General features: G+C 33.1%; 3 protein-coding genes across 4 annotated transcripts in view; 1 reads left to right on the top strand and 2 right to left on the bottom strand.

The window, feature by feature from the left end:
* Nucleotides 1-22,445, bottom strand: part of LOC126880316 (zinc finger protein 234-like) — a 276,883-nt gene that overhangs the window by 62,416 nt on the left and 192,022 nt on the right. The gene's annotated exons all lie outside the window — the stretch shown is intronic.
* On the bottom strand, nt 459-4,232 carry LOC126880322 (DNA ligase 1-like). Its single transcript, XM_050644127.1, has 8 exons — nt 3,800-4,232; nt 3,626-3,735; nt 3,246-3,474; nt 3,050-3,181; nt 1,695-1,748; nt 981-1,037; nt 868-915; nt 459-727 (listed from the first exon to the last, which is right to left on the bottom strand). The coding sequence occupies exons 1-8, from the start codon at nt 3,860-3,862 to the stop codon at nt 494-496; spliced, it is 927 nt and encodes a 308-aa protein (XP_050500084.1). The 5' UTR covers nt 3,863-4,232; the 3' UTR covers nt 459-493.
* The window catches only part of LOC114344107 (uncharacterized), a 125,481-nt gene continuing 116,464 nt past the window's right edge, over nt 13,429-22,445 (top strand). For both annotated transcript variants that reach the window (XM_050644115.1, XM_050644116.1), the window contains exon 1: nt 13,429-13,749. In XM_050644115.1, the coding sequence (XP_050500072.1) occupies nt 13,448-13,749 (302 nt within the window). In that variant the 5' untranslated portion in view covers nt 13,429-13,447. The remainder of the gene's footprint in view (nt 13,750-22,445) is intronic.

The raw sequence follows: 22,445 nt of genomic DNA on the forward strand, positions 1-22,445 counted from the left end.
TTAGCTTAGTTGCAAAAACTAGAAAGTGAATGTGAATAAAAAAGATCATCCAAAATATCTGTTGTATTCATATTCACTTTGTGAGTTTTTGCCAATACTTTTCCTTACCTATATTGACAGTGGTGAGCCTGCCAATAACCCACAAAAGATGGAAAACATACTATGTTGTGAAATAAAAAGAGTTGAAACTAGAAAAGGTAAAAATTATCAATAAAAACAAATAAATTTACATTATATTGATAGTTTCCCACCTTTAGATGTATCAGAGTCAAACTGTCACAGGTCACGGTAGTTGTTGTCAAACTCCTCCGATACGTCTAAAAGTGGGAAACTATTAATATAATATAAATTTTACGGGTTTCTATTGATAATTTTCCACCTCTGCTAGTTTCATCTCCTTTAATTTCACAACATAGTATATAGTTATAGTAGTAAAAAAGTATAAAAACAAATTATATTATCATTTTATTTCTTATAATATATGTACATAATATTATTTATTTTGTGATTCTGCCTCTAACATTTTTGTCTTCAATGAAGCATGTTTCAAAAGTTCCGCTTGAACCTTCATTTTAATTTCGTGTTCCCTTTTTTCCATTTCATGTTTTAGTCTCATGTACCTCATTTGCCTGTTGTGTTGGAGTTCCATAATTTCCATATGCCTATTGTGCTCTTTTTCTTTTAACTCACGCGAATATTCTGTTATATTTTTTATGTATTCTTCATCCTGGAAATTGAAATCATAGTTAAAAAAATAGAAGAATGAAAGGCTTCATGTTTGGAAGTCAACAGTTAGCTTTATTTAAGATCCTACCATCTACTATATACATAAACAGAGCAGTTACTAGAAGTTGTGTAATTAAATACCTTAGAAACCTTTGCAGCAGCCCCCTCTGTTAAATTACTTTTTCCTATCTGCAAAAAATAACAATAAATAAACATTTTCCAATATTTAGTTACCAGAAGTTATAATTAAATACCTTCAGGCTATTTTTAGACTTAGCAGTGGCCCTCTCTAATGAACTGTTTTTTGGTGTCTGCAACAAATAATAGTAAATGAACATTTTCCATAGATTTTGTTTTGTATAGATATTATTAAGTACTAATTATTTACATGATAATGATTAAAGTCCAGATTATAAGCATTTTGCTTTTTTGTTTTTTTTTTGCTTATAATTGGGATTTTGAGTAAAAATGCTTATTTTAAAGATAATTTACTTCAGATAATGTACTTCAAGATAATATCTTTAAAATAAGCATTTTTACTAAAAATCCTAATTATAAGTAAAAAAAAGCAAGATGCTTATAATCTGGACTTTAAATGATATATAAGGGCCGGTTTAACCAACAACAAATAAATCAGTGAGTAGTTAAGTGTTGGTAGAGTAAAATTTATTAGTCAATTATATTTCTATTGTGTTTAAATACAATTTTGATAATTTACAGTTAAACTGACGAATCTTCTTTATAGATATTTAAAAAGGCATTAACTTCTCAATAATTTTTTTAAAAATATATATTTATTTGATAAATAATGAAAGTAAGTCTTATTTGACATTGGTGGAACATAGATATGTTGGTTTTATGAGTTGAATAAATTTATTCATCAAATGCTTAAACTACTATTTGTTATTAGTAAAACCCATCAATAGGTTTATTAATTGTATAATTAATTCTATGTTAAATTAACTAACCTCTAACATTTGTTGTGGGAATTCTTTATTTTCTTTAAATTCCTTGTCAAATATCTGAAAAAAAAATGTTTAGGTTAATCATACTGCATATAAACTTATGTCTATGATAAATCTTTTTCATGTGCCGTCTCCTTTAAGAAGGTTGGCAACCATCATGGCAATTCACACTTTCGATACCGTTGCTCTAAAGAGATCAGCAGAAGTGCAGTTAAATCAAGCTCTCAAATTGTTTAACAAGGAGTTGCATCTTCTTCCAAGACTCCTTCTACCCTGTATTCTTCCTTGTATTATTAATTGCAACAAGTTATAACGCTTGCCCCTCATGACATGTCCCAGATATTGCAGTTTTCTAACTTTAATTGTATTTAAGACCTGTCTTTCTTTTCCCATTCTTCTCAACACCTCGACATTCGTGACTCTATCCACCCAACTAATTCTTAATAGGTTTGTTCCTACAAAGAATCACAAACTAGTTCATAACAGTTTCTGACTGCTGCACAATACGCATGTGCGAATTCAACCAGCCGCAAACTAGTTTGTGATTTTTGTTGGAACAATATTCTACCGAGCTGGCAAGTTGTCTAAGAGCAGTGCCCAGAGAAAAGAAAAGAAAGAAGAAGAAAGCATTCAGGAAAACGAGGCAAAACGAAAACTTTAACCTTACTATTTTACCCATATTCCATATTTGATAATGCACGAAGATATCAATGTTCTATGATTAAAAACCATTTGAACATCATCAAAAAGAAAATTTTTATTATTTCAATACTAAAATTTTAAAATGTTTACATAATAAAAACATCTACAATATTAGATCACCAATATGAGTGTAATAAATGTATAGTCTTACCAAGGCCATATCATATATTGTTTAATGTTTTGATAGCAGAGACTGTAACTCTAGAATCTGTACTATATTTGGGTTTCTTTAACTGAAATTACTTATTTTGTAATCTAATATTTATACTTTTTTAAAATGTATATAATGAGTACATAGATACCCATATTTGCATAATTTTGACTATTAGATTACAACACAAATCTCAGTTGGTGATACTAAAACATTTAATAAGGAAATATTACTAAGAGAAGGGATTCTATATATACAATATTCCAAAAATTTTACTACTTTGATAGCAGAGACTGTAATAATTCTAGAATCTATTATATAAACATTTCTTTAACTAAAAGTACTTATTTGGTAATGCAATATTTATATACTTTTTTTAAAATGTAGAGTATATTATATATTTACATAATTGTGGTCATTAGATTACAACAGAAATCTCAGTTGATGATAATAAAAAAATTTGATAAGGAAATATTGATATTTTAAGTATGATAAATCTACTGACCTTTAACTGAATTTCCAGTTCTTCACTAGTATTTAGTCCAATATTACTGGTGCTTTGTCCCATTGCACTGGTACTTGGTCCCATTTCATTAATACTAGTTCCCATTTCAAGAAATTGTATTGCTGGCATCACCTGTTGACAAAAAATATATATAAAATATAATGTATATAACCCTACCTATTACATGAAAACTCACCGAGCCATCAGAGTCATGTTCATTGTGATCCCGCAATAATTCTGCGGGATTCATAATATCTTTTATCTCCATTACATCTTGATTAGGCATTGGTGGTCCTTCTCCACCGCCAGTCTTCCTCAGTTCTTTATTATAACTGCTACATACTTTGCGGGCATTTATTTTCATATGTTTCCACTGATTTTGCAGTTGTCGCAGGTCTCTTTGTTTACTATTTAATTCATTGAACCTGAAATGTTGAATTGTATATAAAGTATATTATGGATAATTAAAAGAAAAGAAGTAAATGAAATTTTTAAGTGCATAATTAAAAATGTTCATAAAATTATTAAAATTTTAATAGAATGTTATTAAAAGGGCATTAAAATAAAATATCTCACTTTTTATGGACTGTTTCCCAGGCTTTTGTTTTTGCTTTAGTTGCATTTGTGTTTAGTGATTTATTCTCTATTATATGTGAGTATTCCTTGAATACACTGCGAAACAATTGCTGAAATATTACAAAAAAATCAATCAAACATGAAATTTGTATTGTAGATAAGCAAATAACTTACCTTTTCTTCTTCGTCCCAATTTATGGAGCGAATTCTTTTTTGTTTTTCTCCACCTCCACTCATTTTGCAATTAAAATCGATCAAAAACAGTTATATTAACAAAAACAAACCAAACAAACGGAAAATGCAAATGATGAAATGATCTAAACCTAACCGAAGAAAAAATGACAAATTTCAAACAAAATGTCGCTGTCACCGTCAATTTCTTGACATTTTTCTTCTATTTCACAAGAGTTGCCAACTTAAATTTGTTGTAACTAGGACTAAGGAAGGTTTAGTTAGTCCGAGCTTAGTCCATGTTTATTAATGACGTTCTTAAAATGAAGTTAGTACTCGCTTAATCTCGGACTAGCTAGTCCGAGACTAAATTCGGACTAAGCGATTTTTATTAATAAGGCTGTTAGTGTGCAAGTTTATACAGAAAAACCCAACAAGTATTTGCAAAGAAGTTTTATCAGGTGGGTATACTTACAATTTTATTATGTTTCTTTTACAATAGTACAGAATCAAACTTATTTATTTTTTTGAATAACATTTTGTACTTACCTAATTTTATATTCATATAACATACCCTAATAGCACACGACGTCCAATGGACGTCCAAAATAGGTCCATTTTTGGTCCTAACGTCCATGGACTATAAATGGACGTCCTTTGGACGTCCCATGTTGGACGTCCTTCGGAAGGAATAAATATGGACGTCCTTTGGACGTCCGACGTTGGACGTCCTTCGGACGGAATAAAAATGGACGTCCTTTGGACGTCCGACGTTGGACGTCCTTCGGAAGGAATAAATATGGACGTCCTTTGGACGTCCGACGTTGGACGTCCTTCGGACGGAATAAAAATGGACGTCCTTTGGACGTCCGACGTTGGACGTCCTTCGGAAGGAATAAATATGGACGTCCTTCGGAAGGAATGAATATGGACGTCCTTTGGACGTCCGACGTTGGACATTCTTCGGACGGAATAAAAATGGACGTCCGACGTTGGACGTCCTTCGGATGGAACAAATATGGACGTATATATACTGGACGAAATACGGACAATTCCCTAATAGCACACGACGTCATTTGGACGTCCAAAATAGGTCCATTTTTGGTCCTAACGTCCATGGACTATAAACGGACGTCCCATGTTGGACGTCCTTCGGAAGGAATAAATATGGACGTCCTTCGGACGGAATAAATATGGACGTCCTTTGGACGTCCGACTTTGGACGTCCATACTGGACGAAATACGGACGTTTTATGAACGCTTATATTGGACACATTATACCAATTACGAGATCAAATAGCAAAATAATTCAATAAAATATTAACTTGCGTTAACTTTACGTTAATGAAATACAGTCAAACCTGTCACTAACGGCCACTAAAATGAAAGAACTATTGGCCGATATAGAAAAGTGGTCGTTATTGCCAGTTTTTGTAGCCTAGATATACAGTACAACCTGTGTTACTGGCCACCTGTACTAACGGCCAGTTTAAAAATTCCCCAAACCAATTATATCTAGACTACAAAAACTGGCAATACCGGTCACCTTTCTATATCGGCCAATAGCTTTTTCATTTTTAGCGGCCGTTACTGACAGGTTTTACTGTAATTAGTGTGGGGAATTTTTAAACTGGCCGTTAGTACAGGTGGCCGGTGTTGGCAGGGGGCCGGTAACACAAGTTTTACTGTAGTTTAAATCGATTAGATCGAAAGATTAAATCTTAATTCAAAATTGTATATTAAATTATTACAATTATAAAACTATATAGTTTAATATCCAAAACATGTTTTGATTTCATGTAATGTAATGAAAATCTTATTTGTAAATTATTGGTTACAATGTTTAACAACAGGAAATATTCAAGAATAAATAAAATAAAAGTTTCCCCTAACAACAAAACATTCCAGGAATTCTACTATCAAAGTTCTATTCCGTGAACATCTGATTAAATTATGGCTGGAAAGTTACCACAAGATATTCTATGAAAAGAGTACAATGTCCTCCTGGAGGGGTAAAATTTTCCATACTCTAAAGAGAGGCCATTTACTATTCAATTTGCGTTAATTTTCAAATTTGCCGCGCGAGTATCTATGTAGCGTCGCGTGGTCATTGGTCATCAAGTCATCAATTATTTCATTTTCATCATAAGATAACCTAAAAATTTAGTAAAAATTTTGATTGGAAAAAAATGCATCGATAAGGGGGTGAAAAATGGAAATTAGTGGCTTTTTTTGCTGTACTCAACTGTACTGTTTAGTATGCTAGTTTTGGCTATGGCTGGACAATTATGTAAGTATTATAAAATCCGTTTTCAATTTTCTTTATGAAACGAATCATTTATGCATGTATTACCTGTAAATATTTTGATTTTTAATTGTAAAGAATAGAAAAATTACCGTTCATTTTAATTTTTTTTAGAATCAGCTGAAAGTGGTCTACAAAAAACCAGATATAACCAAAATAAAGATATAAAAAGTGTATTGGCTAATTGGAAGAAACAACATTGTCCATGCATAATAAGTTATTACTTTATAAACAAATATTAATACCTAGGAATGGAACCTGGATATAATCATCAAGAAGATAGCAGGAATCCCGACAAACAACTTAAATAAGTACAAGAATATTGAGGAAATCCTCCTCGATACTACTGGGCAAACTAGAAGATTGAAGAGGACAAAGCCTTTTGAACTAGTTTGAGTGATAGGTGATAGTGAAAAGCAGAGCATAGTGCGTGATGTGGCTGTGTATGTTAGAATAGTGCACGATCTTGTTAGATTAGATAAGAGACGCTATCGGGTAAGCTCTTCATTTTAAGAAACATTAGTAATTTAGGTTAAATTAAAATTGCTCATTGGTCAGTTATGACCAGATTGCTTTTTTTATGTTTGGCAAAAAGGGCGTAAGTCAGAATTGCACATTGCTAATGTTTTGATGATTTCTGGACCAGCAAAAAACTGTTGTAGACGTAAACTGTATGTACCAATAAAAAGAGCCGATTTTTCTGGTCCAGAAATCATCAAAACATTATCGATGTGCATTTCTGACTTAAGCCCTTTTTCCCAAACATCAGAGAATTGTAATGTACAAATTCTCCTATCTGATTTTTCATGAATTTTGTAGGAGACGAAAAACCATTTTTAGGATCATCTCCTGCTTTCACATGTAAATTTTGACATGTCTTGTAGTAAATAGATAGTTGAATTTACTACAAAACATGTCAAAAAATATATGAAAACAGGAGGTAACCATAAAAAAGTTTTTAGTCTCTCTTACAAAACTCATGAAAAAACAAATCGGAGGTATGTCACATCAGTGACTATATCCAGGGAATGTCTAAAAAATATACTTTGATGTCCCAAGAACCAAATATAACCTTTATATATATACAGGGTGTAACAAAAATACAGGTCATAAATTTAATCACATATCCTGGGACCAAAAATAGTTTGATTGGACCTAACTTACCTTAGTACAAATGTGCACAAAAGAAAAGTTACAGCCCTTTGAAGTTATATATTAATAGCACCAAGGGCCTTAGAGGCCCATGGCTTGAAAAGTTTGTTTTTTCTTCATTTTCACGTTTCTTTATGTACTGAGATCTTCTCTGGCTTGATATGTGATTTTTCTCCATTCCTTCCTCTTATTCATTTTTCTTTTCTGACCCTGTAACACCATTCTTTCCAAATCTTTTTCGACCTCTTGCTTCCATCTATTTTCCGGTCTTCCTCTTCTCTTTCTTGAAGCTATAGTGTAGTTTAGTACCCTTTTCGGAGTCCTCGTTTTTGGCATCCTTTCAATGTGACCTCGTGATCTAAGTCTCTGTGCCTTTATCACTCATTTGAAGTTACAAAATGAAAAGTGATTTTTTCCAATGTATCGAAAACAATGTGCTTTTGTGCACGTTTCAATTTAATTATTATTGTAGTACCTACCATTTAAACGTTTTAAAAACTTTTTTGCCTCTTATTGCTTTTTCGAAAAGTCAATTTTTATCGAAATATTGTGAATATTTGTCAAATCCACCACATATTTGTATATGGTTAAGTACGATTATGGAGACTTGGTAATAATATGCAAACTTATTTATGCTTTACATTTTTAGGTATATTTTGAACCATATTAAAAAAGAAGCCAGACTCGATAAAACGTGCCTTATCGAAAAAATACAAAGAGGCAAAAAAGTTTTGAAAACACTCTGTTTAACTAATGGTACCTCAGTAATAGTTTAATTGGAACATACAACATTTGGGGGGTTTAAAGGAACAAAACCCCCATAAAATTTTTACGTGGACATATTAAAAAAGAAGTCGCAACTCGATAAAAACTGCCTTATCTGAAAAATACTAAGAAACAAAAATATTGAATTTAACTAATGGTACCACAATAATAAAATTGAATTGGAACATACACAAAAGTTTGGGAGGATTTAAGGGATCAAAACCCCCATAAAATTTTTATGGGGTGCACAAATTTCACCATAATTTTTCTTTAAGATATTCCTGCCATAATAATGCCACATGTCACATGTCCATTTTCAATAAAAAATCGCTAATAGTTTTCGATATAATCGAAAAAATCCATTTTCATTTTGTAATTTCAAAGGGCTGTAACTTTTTATGTGCATATTTGTACAAGGTAAGTTAGGTTCATTTGAACTATTTTTGGTCCCAGAATAATGTGATTTAATTTATGACCTGTATTTTTGTTACACCCTGTATATACAGCCCATTACGCACCACCTTAAAAATTGGGCATTTTTGATGTCTCGAATTTCCTAAACCTGTTGTTGCATCTAAGTGATTTTTTTTATAATATTCTAGCCTAGGCCCTAGAATATGTTACCTCCTTATGCTTGTCATGCACAGGGAGCTATACTGTAATATATATTATATCACATTACTATAGAGAGCGATATGATATAATATACATATATTACAGCATGACAAGCTTAAGGAGGTAACCTATAGCCTAGGCTATAATATTATAAAAACATCACTTAGATGGGACAACAGGTTTAGGAAATACGAGACATCAAATATACCCCATATTTAAGGTGGTGCGTTAATTTCTTGGAGAAGTGTATTGTAATTTAATGTAAATACTGTAATATCCAATAATTGTAATTTGATATAAGATGAAATATAAGTTCCTTAAAAAATATATTTTTTATTTCCCACAATACATTCTCCACAGGTCTAAATATCGTCGCTAGACGTCCACCGAATGACCTTCCAGGACGTTAGATGGATGTTCAGCAGCAAGACATTGGACCAAACTGGGACATCCTATGAATGCCCAAATGACGTCCACCGAACGTCCCCTCCGACGTTAGGTGGACCTCCATTGGACGTTTAACAACTTGGCCTTTGGACCAAAATTGGACGTCCTGTTAAGGTCCAATTCACGTCCCCTAGGACGTCCGATTAAGGTCCAATTCACGTCCCCTAGGACGTCCGATTAAGGTCCAATTTACGTCCGATTAAGGTACAATTTACGTCCGCTTAAGGTCCCATTTACGTCCGATTAAAGTCCAATTTACGTCCGATTAAGGTCCAATTTACGTCCGATTAAGGTCCAATTTACGTCCGATTAAGGTCCAATTTACGTCCGATTAAGGTCAAATTTACGTCCTATTAAGGTCCAATTTATGTCCGATTAAGGTCCAATTTACGTCCGATTAAGGTCCAATTTACGTCCGATTAAGGTCCAATTTACGTCCCCTAGGACGTCCGATTAAGGTCCAATTTATGTCCGATTAAGGTCCAATTTACGTCCGATTAAGGTCCAATTTACGTCCCCTAGGACGTCCGATTAAGGTCCAATTTGCGTCCGATTAAGTTCCAATATACGTCCCCTCGGACCTTAGATGGACGTCCAATGGACGTTCGGTAGCGCGACATTTGGACCAAAATAGGACGTATAAAGGACGTTCCTCGGACGAAAACGGACGTCCAAAGGACGTCCCTAAAGTCCGTGAAGGACGTCCAATGGACGTCCATTGGACGTCCTTGTGCTATTAGGGTAGTAGGAACACTTTTTTAGATTATATGATCAGTGATGTCAATGAAGTTGACAAAGCAGAAGAAACTGCAAACCTTGTGATGGCACTGAGCACCAAAAAAAGGAATCACAAGTTGTTTTTGAAGAACAAAAGAAACTTGTCCAAACTATTCAGGAACTTATTTTTAACACTCAAACACTGGAAGAAATTGAGGCCATTAAAACGATAGTTGCTCCTATACAACCAACTTTGGAAGCAATTCGAAATAATCAAGCTCAGCGCAAATCATTCCCACTTCCAATGATTGCTCCAAGTAACAAAAATATCGAACCCCAAAAACGATTATTTAAAACTAAGAAAGCTCCGAAAAATAAGAAAACTCTCTCTGTTCCATCAGTTGATGAAATGGATACTTTAGCAACACAATTAATACACCCAAATTAACATCGACAAAGTAGAGAAAAAACAATATGCTTGGGAAAATAATCAAACTTTAGTCAGTTAGTAACAATGTTCATGTTTTGACTTTTAAGAAATCCTAGGAATCACAAAAAAAGTTTTAAACTTTCCCAGTAGGTAAATATATTAGAACAACTTACATTTTTTGTGATCTAGAGGACTTTTTAAAATCAGTGGGTATAATAAGGCTACTGGCAAAATTTCCCACTATAATAAAAAAGTTAACGCGCCTTTTATCCTACAGCAGTTCTCAAAAGAATACTGTGGTGTGGAAATGGATAAATTTGTACATATCTGTTTGAATAAAATTTTAAGAAGTCTAAAGTGTGTTTTTATTTCACCTTAAACAAAAGTTTTATTACGTTCATGTATAAAAGGGTACTTGGTATCTTCAAGTCATTTTTAAGTTCTCAAGATATCAGTACAAATTTCATTTTTTTTAATGAAATCATTTATGACTTTTTGATGACTATTTTAATTTATATAGGTGAATTTTTGTACTCAACTGATATATTTGCAAAATACATGAACATGTGAATAACAATTAGTAATACACATTATACACAATGATGAAGCTTTAATTAAAATCTAACCAAGTACTGTTTGTAAGCATTAGACAATCTCCATAACAGTTAAGATATTTTATATTAAAACAATCTAATAGGCATTAGGTACTTTAAAAAGTTATCTATAACATATACATTGTGTAATTTACCCTGCACTAGAACTAGAAATCAAAACAAAACTTAACTTATATAGTCCAGGCTACAAATATAGTCCAGAAAGACACTGCGCATCCGCTAGGAAAAACATTCTGAATAAATTTTTTTCACAATCTTACTCAAAAAAGACCCCTTTTAACAAATTTACATGTTACCAAGATCAAAAAGCAATCAAAAATTTTTTTAAACGGTTTTTTTTGTTTTTTCCTAAAACTAATTTTTTTGCATCGAACAATTTTTTTTAGGTTCTTTGGATCATTCCAAATAAAAAAGATCTTACGTGACTTTTCTCTAAATGTGATAGTTTTCGAGATATAAGCGATTGAAAATTTAAAATTGCAAAATCGGCCATTTTTAACCCTCAAAAACTATGTGAAAAACCGAAAATTTCAATGTTATCAAGGTACGTAGACATTCTATGAACATCGATTGATGACATCCCGAAGAGCCTTTTGCAATACAATATCGAAAACCCCTTAGCTTTTTAATTGCGAATCAAGCGGGCGCAACACTAGTTTCAACCGTTGCATGTACTTACAATGTAATCGGAATAAATTTTAAGTTAAAAAAAATGTTTAAAAATTTTTTTGATCCATTCTTGACCCTGGCAACATGCAAATTTGTTAATAGGGAACCTTTTTAAGCAAGATAGTGAAAAAAAATTGAATCAGATTATTTTTCCCCAGAGATATTTACGCATATTAATTACATACACATGCAACGTTTGAAAATAGTGTCGCGCACGCTTGATTAGCAATTAAAAAACAAAAGGAGTTTTGATATTGTATTGCAAAAAGCTCTTCGGGATTTTATCAGTTGATGTTTAAAGAATATCTACTTACCATGGACATATTGAAATTTTCAATTTTTCACATAGTTTCGCAATGGTCGATTTCGCAATTTTTAAAATTTTTAATCGTTTATATTATGTCAAAAACTGTCAACTTTAGAGAAAAGTCACTAAAGACCTTTTCTGTTTGGAATGATCCAAAAAACCTAAAAAACTTTGTTCGATGGAAAAAAGATAATATTAGGAAAAAACAAAAAAAAACACATTTAAAAAATTTTTGACCCACTTTTAGTCCTGGCAACATGCAAATTTGTTAAAAGGGGTCCTTTTTGAACAAGATTGTGCAAAAAATCTGAATCAGAATATTTTTCAGTTGTCAAACCAGATTGATAACAGGTGGAATACTTTCTTTGGTTACACCTCCTGAAATTTTCAAAATTTATAAATCATACAGGGTGCCGAGGAAATTAAGATGAGAGAATTTTAAATAACTCATCTACTCAGCGTGGTAAAGCTCCAACAAGAAAGATTCCTTAATACTCAAACAAAAGAGTAAATGAATTAAAAATGTATAAACATTCTCAATTTCTTTGCAAGACGAAAATGCAGCAGCTGCATAATACTCTGGTTAAAGCGAAGAGTGCAGGAAGAGTCTATACCGGTTTTGGAGATATTTTCCCCTCATCAGTAAACCCATATCCTCTTCTCTCCCCTTTAACCATTTACCATAGTTTGGGCCTTCCCGAATTGCAAAGAAAGAAATGTCACGGATGAACTAGGGCCATCTACCGAAAAACAAACTAAGTTATCAATCGAAGTAGCGCAGAAAACGACAATAAATATCGCCTCCGTACCACCAGATTGACAACAGGTGGAACACTTTCTTTGGTTACACCTCCTGAGATTTTCAAAATTTATAAATCATACAGGGTGCCGAGGAAATGTTTATACATTTTTAATTCATTTACTCTTTTGTTTGAGTATTAAGGAATCTTTCTTGTTGGAGCTTTACCACGCTGAGTAGATGAGTTGTGAATTATTTAAAATTCTCTCATCTTAATTTCCTCGGCATCCTGTATGATTTATAAGTTTTGAAAATCTCAGGAGGTGCAACCAAAGAAAGTATTCCACCTGTTGTCAATCTGGTGGTACGGAGGCGATATTTATTGTCGTTTTCTGCGCTACTTCGATTGATAACTTAGTTTGTTTTTCGGTAGATGGCCCTAGTTCATCCGTGACATTTCTTTCTTTGTAATTCGGGAAGGCCCAAGCTATGGTAAATGGTTAAAGCGGAGAGAAGAGGATATGGGTGTACTGATGAGGGGAAGAAGATCTCCGAAACCGGTATAGACTCTTCCTGCACTCTCCGCTTTAACCAGAGTATTATGCAGCTGCTGCATTTTCGTTTTGCAAAGAAATTGAGAATGTTTATACATTTTTTGTATATTTCAGTTGGAATTTCATTAGGACCTGTAGATTTGCCATTTTTTGATGGTTGTATGGCTTTTACTACCTCAGAGCGTGTTATTTGGGCTCTGTCGCAGATTGTAACATCTATAATAATAGGAGGTGAACTACCCCTATAGTCTTAGAACAGGTTCAAGTATTGAGTCAAATAAATGTCAATGTAAGTTTGACATTTATCCTTATAAAATACATAATATTTCCCCATAAAATGGATTGTGCCAATAAATTGGTTACTTCCCAGCAAAATTATTCTGGTATTACAACGAATAAGTGTCAACTAGGAAACCATTATGTTAAGGTTTTTTATAGAATTAGTTCGTTGTGTAAAATCGATCAGAAACATGTAAAAATGTCAGATTCTACGATGTTCATACGAAGACTAGAACAGCTAAAAGATATTACTAAACAGGCTATGCCTCCTAGCTATTGGGAATTTGTAACAGATGGAATATTTTATAAGGCTCAGCAGGAAGACGTATATAACGAAGTTATTGAAAATGTTGTGGAAAGGTAGGATCTTTATTATTGATCTAAATATGATCTTTATTATTGCAATGATTTTAACAATTATTTTATTTAGTTTTTATTTTAATTTATTTATACTTATTTTTAACTTACTATTATACCAAACTACAGTGGGTGATCATATTATTAGAGCCACCTAGTAAAATTCAATGTTTTAGAGGAACGGTATATAATTGAGCTGTAGGGGAAAGGCGGGCAAAATGGGGTACTTAAGGTTGAAAGATCAGTACAAAAAAAATTTGTATATTTACAATAACATCATATGATTTTATTAATAAAAGCATATTTGGACATCCAAAAAAAAAAACATAAATTATTCCTAGCAAGAAACAAATACAACATGAAAACAATAAAAAATTAAGAAAAGTCCTTTTACCCCGTTTTGCCCGTCAGGTAGGGTAAAATGGGGTAGGATCAAAATAAGGCATAATAACCCAATAAACACGTAAACTACCTATTTGCAGAGTTCACAAACAAAAATCTCTTCGTCATCTTCTTCAATCCCAGCGCATGACATATGCGCCCAACGAATGCACCTGGAACATGAAGCCCATCCTTCAGAGGATGTAGAATAAAGATCTCCACAATAAAGTCACTCTGCATCACTAGCACAGGATTCACTATCACTTGAAGAATCACACTTTTTAGAAATTTTTACTTTTTTCGTGATAGTTTTCCCTTTAATACCCTCGGTTTGTTTGATGGTTCCTATTTTTCTTTTTACTACCCCAAGCATTGGCATTCTTTTCGGCTTATTTTTTTCTAAAGCGTCTTCCAGCTCTTTCTTGTAAGGAGTAGAAGTCAAAATAGTAGTTTTTCCCTTTCTGTGTGAACTCCGTTTAGCTGCAGCACTGGCTTGCGGAATAGGCATAAAAACGGTTGGTGATACTATCGGAAAAGCTGAATCATTGGAACTACAGGTACCTGGCTTCGCATTGCTGATTGGTGTTGTATTCTTTTCAGGGGTTCTTTCGCCGAATGGAACAGTAGCTCTTGATGTGTCTGGCTATGGGCTAACGGTGGGTATCGTTTTCTTTCTTGGTGTTATTTCTTCGAATTGAGTAATAGCTTTTGAAGTTGATGGCACTGCATCAGAAAACGTCGGATTATTATTTGTTTGCTGGTTTGTCTTACTGCTAGTTCGATAGACCTCACAATTTTGTTCAGGAGTTCTCTCTCTTTTTTCAATCTCAGTTGTTGCAGATGGCAAAAAATCAGCGTCAGAAAAAACACCTAAGTCTACAGGCCACACCCCAGTTTTTTTAAACCCATTTATAGCAGTTTGTCATTGTAGCCGCCCTTATAAAAGCAGCACTAAATAATGATGAGAGTTGGTGAAATGTCACTACTCTACCTGGATTGGTTCTCAGCCATTTTCTCACTTCGTCATCCTAATAAGTGCTTAGCGGCTTCATGAATGAGACGTCAAGAGCTTGCAGCCGATGAGTTGTGTGAGGAGGGTAACATAAGAGAATTACACCGTTATCTCTTGCATAATTTATTAATTCCAAATTCTTTGTATGTGTGATTTGTGGGACATTAAACTGAACCGATGCACGGTAATGTCCCATTTCGCCGTTGATGACAGCTCTGACCGCCCCTTCCATAGACTGTGTAGACCAGCTCTGCCTCTGGGTGACACGTTTGTATTTAAACACCATCTGAAACAAAGTACCTAATTTAAGGAAGGGCAAAATGGGGTACCCCATTTTACCCTACCCTACTCTACCCCGTTTAGCCCGCTTTGCACTACTTTTAGGTTAAGTGTTAAAAAATTCTTAAAACATTGTTTATTTGAACAACCGCTACGACATATTACGCTCAAAATAGTACATGTTTAGCTGAAATGAAAAAAAAATAATGTGAAAATAACCTAACAGTACTTACCTTAGTTTAAATCGCTCTTAAACTCTTAGCAATTACAACTAGTACTCGTCCGTTAGTCACACAATACACTTCAGTCGCCTACAACGGTATTGTTTGCACTATCGGTTTAAAACTCGATCAAATTACAGAGGCTCGTCTCCTGCAAGTACCTGTTACGGTACAAAGTAGATAGAGTTGGGGGTTTCGTTCTCAATCGCGGTACCCCGTCTTGCCCGTCCACCCCGTTGTGCCCGCCCTTCCCCTATCATATATTAATGGATTTGTTTCCATTTGGCTGTCTTGTTACACTTTATAAAAGTGCAATAAATAGTCTGACAATAGTGGCAACACGAATGTGTGACAATGCGTGACTCAGATGCCATTGTTTGTCAGTGCTGCCCAGCCTAGCTTGCAACTCGTGTACCTATTATTTTGTATTCTTGGTGTTTAGAGTTTCCATTGCTCTCTAGTGATATTCTGACAGACCTATACTATTTTTTTGTGAATTTAGTAAAAATTGTGCGTTCGTTACACTAGTGGTACCAGAACATCATGGGAAATCCAAAGACATCTCTCCAAGGAAAATAGCAGAAATAAAAACTTTAATATTCAATACTAATCACTCCAACAGAAACATAGCATCCATTTCTAAAGTTTCAAAGGCAACGTGAACCGTGTAAAGAAAAAACTTATATACCATTATTAAGAGGAAACAGTAGCGATCAACAGGTAGCAAAAACCCGTTCCAAGATTCCGGATGTAATTGTGAATATTTTTCTTAACACGTATTCTTAATATAATAAAGAATGGCGGTACAGAGCCCAATTTGAAAAAATATATTAATATGTGGAAATTACTCTGTAATTAAATACAATATTAAAAAAAACGAGCCTGTACCGCCATTAAGAAGAACAAAAAAATACACTTTCTTCAAATAAACTTTTTTATCCGATGCCTAGATTTTGTGTCATTTTGGAACTACTAAAATTTTTTATTTCATTAGTAGTTCCAAAATGACACAAAATCTAGGCATCGGCATCGGACAAAAAAGTTTATTTGAAGAAAGTGTATTTTTTTTGTTCTTCTTAATGGCGGTACAGACTCGTTTTTTTATATTGTATTTAATTACAGAGTAATTTCCACATATTAATATATTTTTCAAATTGGGCTCTGTACCGCCATTCTTTATTATATTACGAATACGTGTGCCAAATATCTCGAAAAAATATTCAAAATTACAGCCGCAATCTTGGAACGCGTTTTTACTACCTGTTGATCGCTACTGTTTCCTCTTAAACAAAAGTAAAATTTTTTGAGGTGGCTCTAATAATATGATCACCCACTGTATGTCTATACGCTCCGAGCTTCGCTGGTATCGCCACCTACCTACAGTATTAGATACTAGTATAACTTTTACAGGAAATTTATCTGGAAAGAAAAAAGTGTTGCCTGTCCTCTGTGAGTTTCGTTGGTATGGCTGGTATCGCCATCTAACGGTTGACTAGTGTTCCTATTTCGGCCGGAATTTTAAAGAGGACAGTAGAAAAGCAAATAATAGTTCATCACTATCATCACTTCAGTTGCAATGGGTGGGAAAACCTCTCGATACGAATCAGTTAAAATATGGAGAACAGTGCCTACGTTCTTTCCGATGAAGGCTCCAATAAGAGCCGAAAATCGCGATTGAAGGGACTGGACTGCACTCCGTATTCTAATTGAAAAGTAAGATTGTTTTGCCTTCGCATTGCAACTGAATAAAAATGGTATACATTTTTATTTCAAATAATAGTTGTTTCAAACTTATTATTTAATTCTTATCGTGTAATATTTACAACGTAAAGAAGTAATTGGATTGTAAGCGATAATTAATATCAGTAAGTGCAGAATTTATTATTCATTATGATTATTTTTAAGATTTTGCTTATTGTTTTAACGTTTATGTTGACAACTAATATTAGAAAAAAATTATTCTGCAAAAAAGTATAATAATTTAATATAATAATTATAGTATATAATACTTCTTAAATATTAACTTATGCAGTTATTGCACCTAAATAATTAATTAATTAACAGCGTAAACGTAAAATTGTGTTTACTTACTTTTTTCTATTTAATTGCATCAATCCATTTTTGTCGTTGAATCACCTTATGCTTAGCGACAAGAAAGTTGTAGAATACACAGTTACTATTGTAACTAGTATTTCGACACTCTTTAATACAACTTTGATGAGACATTTAAAAGCTATATGCAACTCTTAATGCAGAACGTCAAATTTCCGGTAAAGGTTTACAGACTTGTCACTACTGGCGGTCGCGAATTTTTAATTATTCCCTCTACCTACAAGCTCACAGCGTATACTGCACACTCAGTGTGAATTTGATTTTACGTCCGGATAAACGTTAGAGCGGCTTCACACACACAACCGGTTGCCGGTTACACGGCACCGTGTACAAGCTAAAGAGTATACTTTTTAATATATGCTTTCACACACATACCGTGCTCATATAAATGGTACCCGGGAACCGTGTTGTCGCCGGGAATTCCCACTATAAACCCTGGTAAGTCAGGACAAACGTTGTATAGCAAGCTAAAAATTTGTTAATAGCTTACCCAGCAAACGGACCGACGTGTTAATTACGTGAATTTTGGGTACATTTGTCACCAATATACGCAAATTGCTTACGTGAATTTCACGTGAAAATTTGGTTGGAATGTCACGTTGAAAATACGTCTTTAAATTACGTGAATAACTCGTCTTCAATAGACGTGTTATTTACCTTAAATAGCAATAAAATGTTTCGGGAAATTCACGTTGCAAATACGTGTTGATTAACGTATCTTTTAGGGAATGATTATATTAGTATTCACGTGAAAGATACGTCCTCGGTTCACGTAAATAATTCGACCTTAATTAACTTATGAATCACGTAATTATTATCCTCATATGATATAAATAAAACAAGCATCATAATATAAAGTATTAACAATGTATTTATGTAGTAGAATTTAGAGACTTTAAAACATTTGTCTTGTATAATTATTATACAACATAATGAAACAAAAATGGTACCGACCTAAAGACACATTAAAAAATATGCCAACACAAAACACAACACAGGTCACTTTTTATTTCTAGGAGGACACTTCGACACTTTCTTGTTTTTTTCTAATTGCATCATCGGCACTTCAACCCTCGAGAAGTGAGGTAAACGTTAATACGAAAGACATTATTATAAATGTATGTGTGTGTGTGTTTATGTTTTATTGGCACTGGTTTAAGCAACCAACTACCAACTGGCCAGTCAATGTGTTTTGAATTCTCTCTTTTACAGATTATATGCTTAGTATCTAAATTTAAAACTATTACTACTACTAAGTTTTTTTTACTCCGTTTTTTTATTTTTTTTATTTTTATTTTAATTTTTTTTTTTATTTTTTTTTTAATTTTTTTTAATATATATTTTTTAACATTTTTTTTATATTTCTTATTTTTTTTATTTAGTCTTTTTTTTTGTTTTTTATGTATTTTTTTGTATAGTTTTTTTACTACGCTAAGACCTAAACCCGATTCAACCTCTCGGAGGTTTAGATCTTCTTAGTAACTTTTTATTTTATTTTATGATTTTTTTTATAATTTTTTTATTCTTTTTTTCAGAGCTTTAATTTTAAACAATTAACATGGTTGTATAAAATTTGATAAACATCTAGATTATTATAAATAAACCCGCCTAAAATAAAACGAAGGAAATAAAGCTCTTCACGTTTCACTTTCACTTTTTGTTGTGAGGAAGTTGAGTAATGTGAGAAGCTGATATTAGAGGTTATGATCATCGATTTTAAAAATCGATTATTTTTAAATTACAGTTAAACTATTCTTCTTACTTTAAATTATTATTACGTAAATTCCTTTTGTTTTTATATTTATTCTACTATTAACTAATTGGTCCTACTAAAAATCTATTTCAATACCAGTATAATATAAAAAAATAATCCTATCGAAACGTATCCATTACTCGATAAATCGATTAATTTAGTTTTCGAACCAACTATGTTAATCATGTACCGTGGTCACGTGATAGTATTTAAAGGAGGAGAAAGGCTTGGTAGTACGTCATCACCGCGCGCAATTTGAAAATTAGACTCAACATTATTTTAGCTCCTGTGATATTTTTAAAGAAAAAAATAGCAAAATTAGCGTCAAATCAAGGTTGGATTGAAATAGTTATGCTAAGGGCCGGTTGTTCGAACGCTAATCAAAAATGATTATTATCAAATATTTAAATACTGTCACAACTGTCAATGTCAACTTTGATTGGGTTGTTGAAAACATAATTATTGATTACAATTATGAAATTTGTTAATCAATTATATTAATAATTGTTATGTTAATTGATTAACAATCTCATAATTATAATCAATTATGTTTTCAGCAACCCAACCAAAGTTGACATTGACAGTTGTGACAGTAATTAAATATTTGATAGTGATCATTGTTGATTAGCGTTCGAACAACCCGCACTAAATGATTTTAAAAGCGAAATCATAAACTTTTTGTTTAAATATTGGTATTATTTACATTACTTTTACGTGAAATACATCTAATTTTTCGACGTTGTAAAATTTTGTTTTCCGAAATATTTCTCAAAATTTAACCAAAGGAAGTTATTTCTGTTTCGTGATTATTACGTGAAATAAACGTACCTTTGCGATGTAACCGACATTCACACCTATTATAAAAAACATGTACTATATTCGTCATTATGATTTTATATTATTCTAATGTCAAACATGTATAAAGGAAGCCCTAATATTAAGGTGAACGATTTGGCACTGAAATACGTTTTTTTCCCGTCATAAATCACCGAGTTACGTATTCATTGAAATTTGCCGTAAATTTAACGTAATCATCACGTAACTGGGCTCAAACCTGTTTGCTGGGTAACGGTGTCTAGTCGGACAAACTTTAATGTATGGGAACACTGGAACAGGGGAAGTGTTAATTGTGGAACAGGTTAAAAATTTGGAACGTCAAGACTACGAAAACGTCCACTGTATTTTGTCGGACAGAACTTCCAATTGATTTGTTATCCTTTCTTATACTCTCATGCAAAAATCAGACTGATATTTACCACCAATATAATTCCTGTCATTTGGCATGTTCTACGTGTCGGACTTAATATGCCCAACATATTTGTCGAACAAACATTTTTTCATATATGTATTAAATAAAGTTTGCTAGTGAATAAATTCACAATCATCAACTTGTTAGGATGACACGTTCCACAATTAAAACTTCCCCTGTTCCACTGTTCCCATACATCAAAGTTTGCCTGACTAGACACCGTTAAGCTATTAACAAATTTTCTTCTTCTTCTTAAAGTTCCATCTCCTAGCGGAGGTTGGATATCATAATGGCTATGGTCACTTTGTTGGCTGCTGCTCTGAATAGTTGTAATGAACTACAGTTAAACCATTCTCTAAGGTTCCTCAGCCAGGAGATGCGTCTTCTTCCTATGCTTCTTCTTCCTTGGATCCTTCCTTGCATAATAACTCTCAGCAGCTCAAGATTTCTTGTTTTTATACTGTTCATAATTTCTAACTCCTTATTTAAACGTCGTAGCACTTCAACATTGGTAATACTTTGAACTCACTGAAATTTCAACATTCTTCTGTAACACCACATTTCGAACGCGTCTATTTTTCTTATGTGTTGCCTTTTCAATGTCCAAGCTTCCATTCCGTATAGTAATATAGAAAATATGTAGCACCTTAGAGCCCTTAATCTGAGAGGCAACTGAAGGTCTTTGTTTGTAAGCAGTGACTTCATTTTTATAAATGCTTGCCTTGCAGTTTCAATTCGGACTTTAATATCTTTGCTTTGGTAATTTTTGTCATCAACCCAGGTTCCCAGATATTTGTATGTCTTTACTTTTTCTATTTGGGTTTTCTCTAGTATTAACCTTTCATTTCCATGTTGTGTTTTTAAGACAATCATAAATTTAGTTTTTTTCTTGTTTATTTTGAGTCCATATCGAATGCAATAATCGTTAATTCTATTTAACAATTCTTGTAGCGACTCCAGGGTGTCTGCCATTATAACGGTGTCATCAGCGATTCTTATGTTATTTACTATTCTTCCGTTTATAGAGATTCCATCACTTAGTTCCGCTATCGCTTCCTGAAATATGGCTTCACTGTACACGTTAAACAGTAGCGGCGACAGTACACAACCCTGTCTTACCCCTCTCTTTATATCAATATTCTCGGACTCTTGTTCGTCTATCTCTATATTGGCCTTTTGATTCCAATACAGATTGATGATAATTCGTAAGTCTCGTCTGTCTATATCTCCGTTTTTCAATAATTCTATTAGTTTTTCATGTCGGACTCTGTCGAACGCTTTTTCGAAGTCGATGAAACAGGAATAAATATCTAGGTTCATATCTAAGCATCTTTGAGAGAGGAAATTAAATGCAAACAATGCCTCTCTTGTTCCAAGTCCTTTGCGGAACCCAAATTGGGTATCATCCATATCATTTTCTACTTTTCTAGCTTTCTGTATAATCTTCCATGAATCACCTTTAGAAATATTTTGAGGGTATGGCTTATTAGTGATATTGTTCTATAGTCTGAACAATCTTTGGCATATATTGTTTTAGGTATTGTTACAAAGGTGGACACCAACCATTCCTGAGGTATTTTTCCGGTTTTATATACTTCATTAAACAGATCCAGTAGTACAGGTAGAGTTTCATCGTCTAGACATTTCAGTAATTCTGCAGGTATTTCGTCTGGACCTACAGTTTTTCCGTTT

Source organism: Diabrotica virgifera, chromosome 2 (assembly GCF_917563875.1).
Source record: "Diabrotica virgifera virgifera chromosome 2, PGI_DIABVI_V3a".
Classification (NCBI taxonomy): domain Eukaryota; kingdom Metazoa; phylum Arthropoda; class Insecta; order Coleoptera; family Chrysomelidae; genus Diabrotica; species Diabrotica virgifera.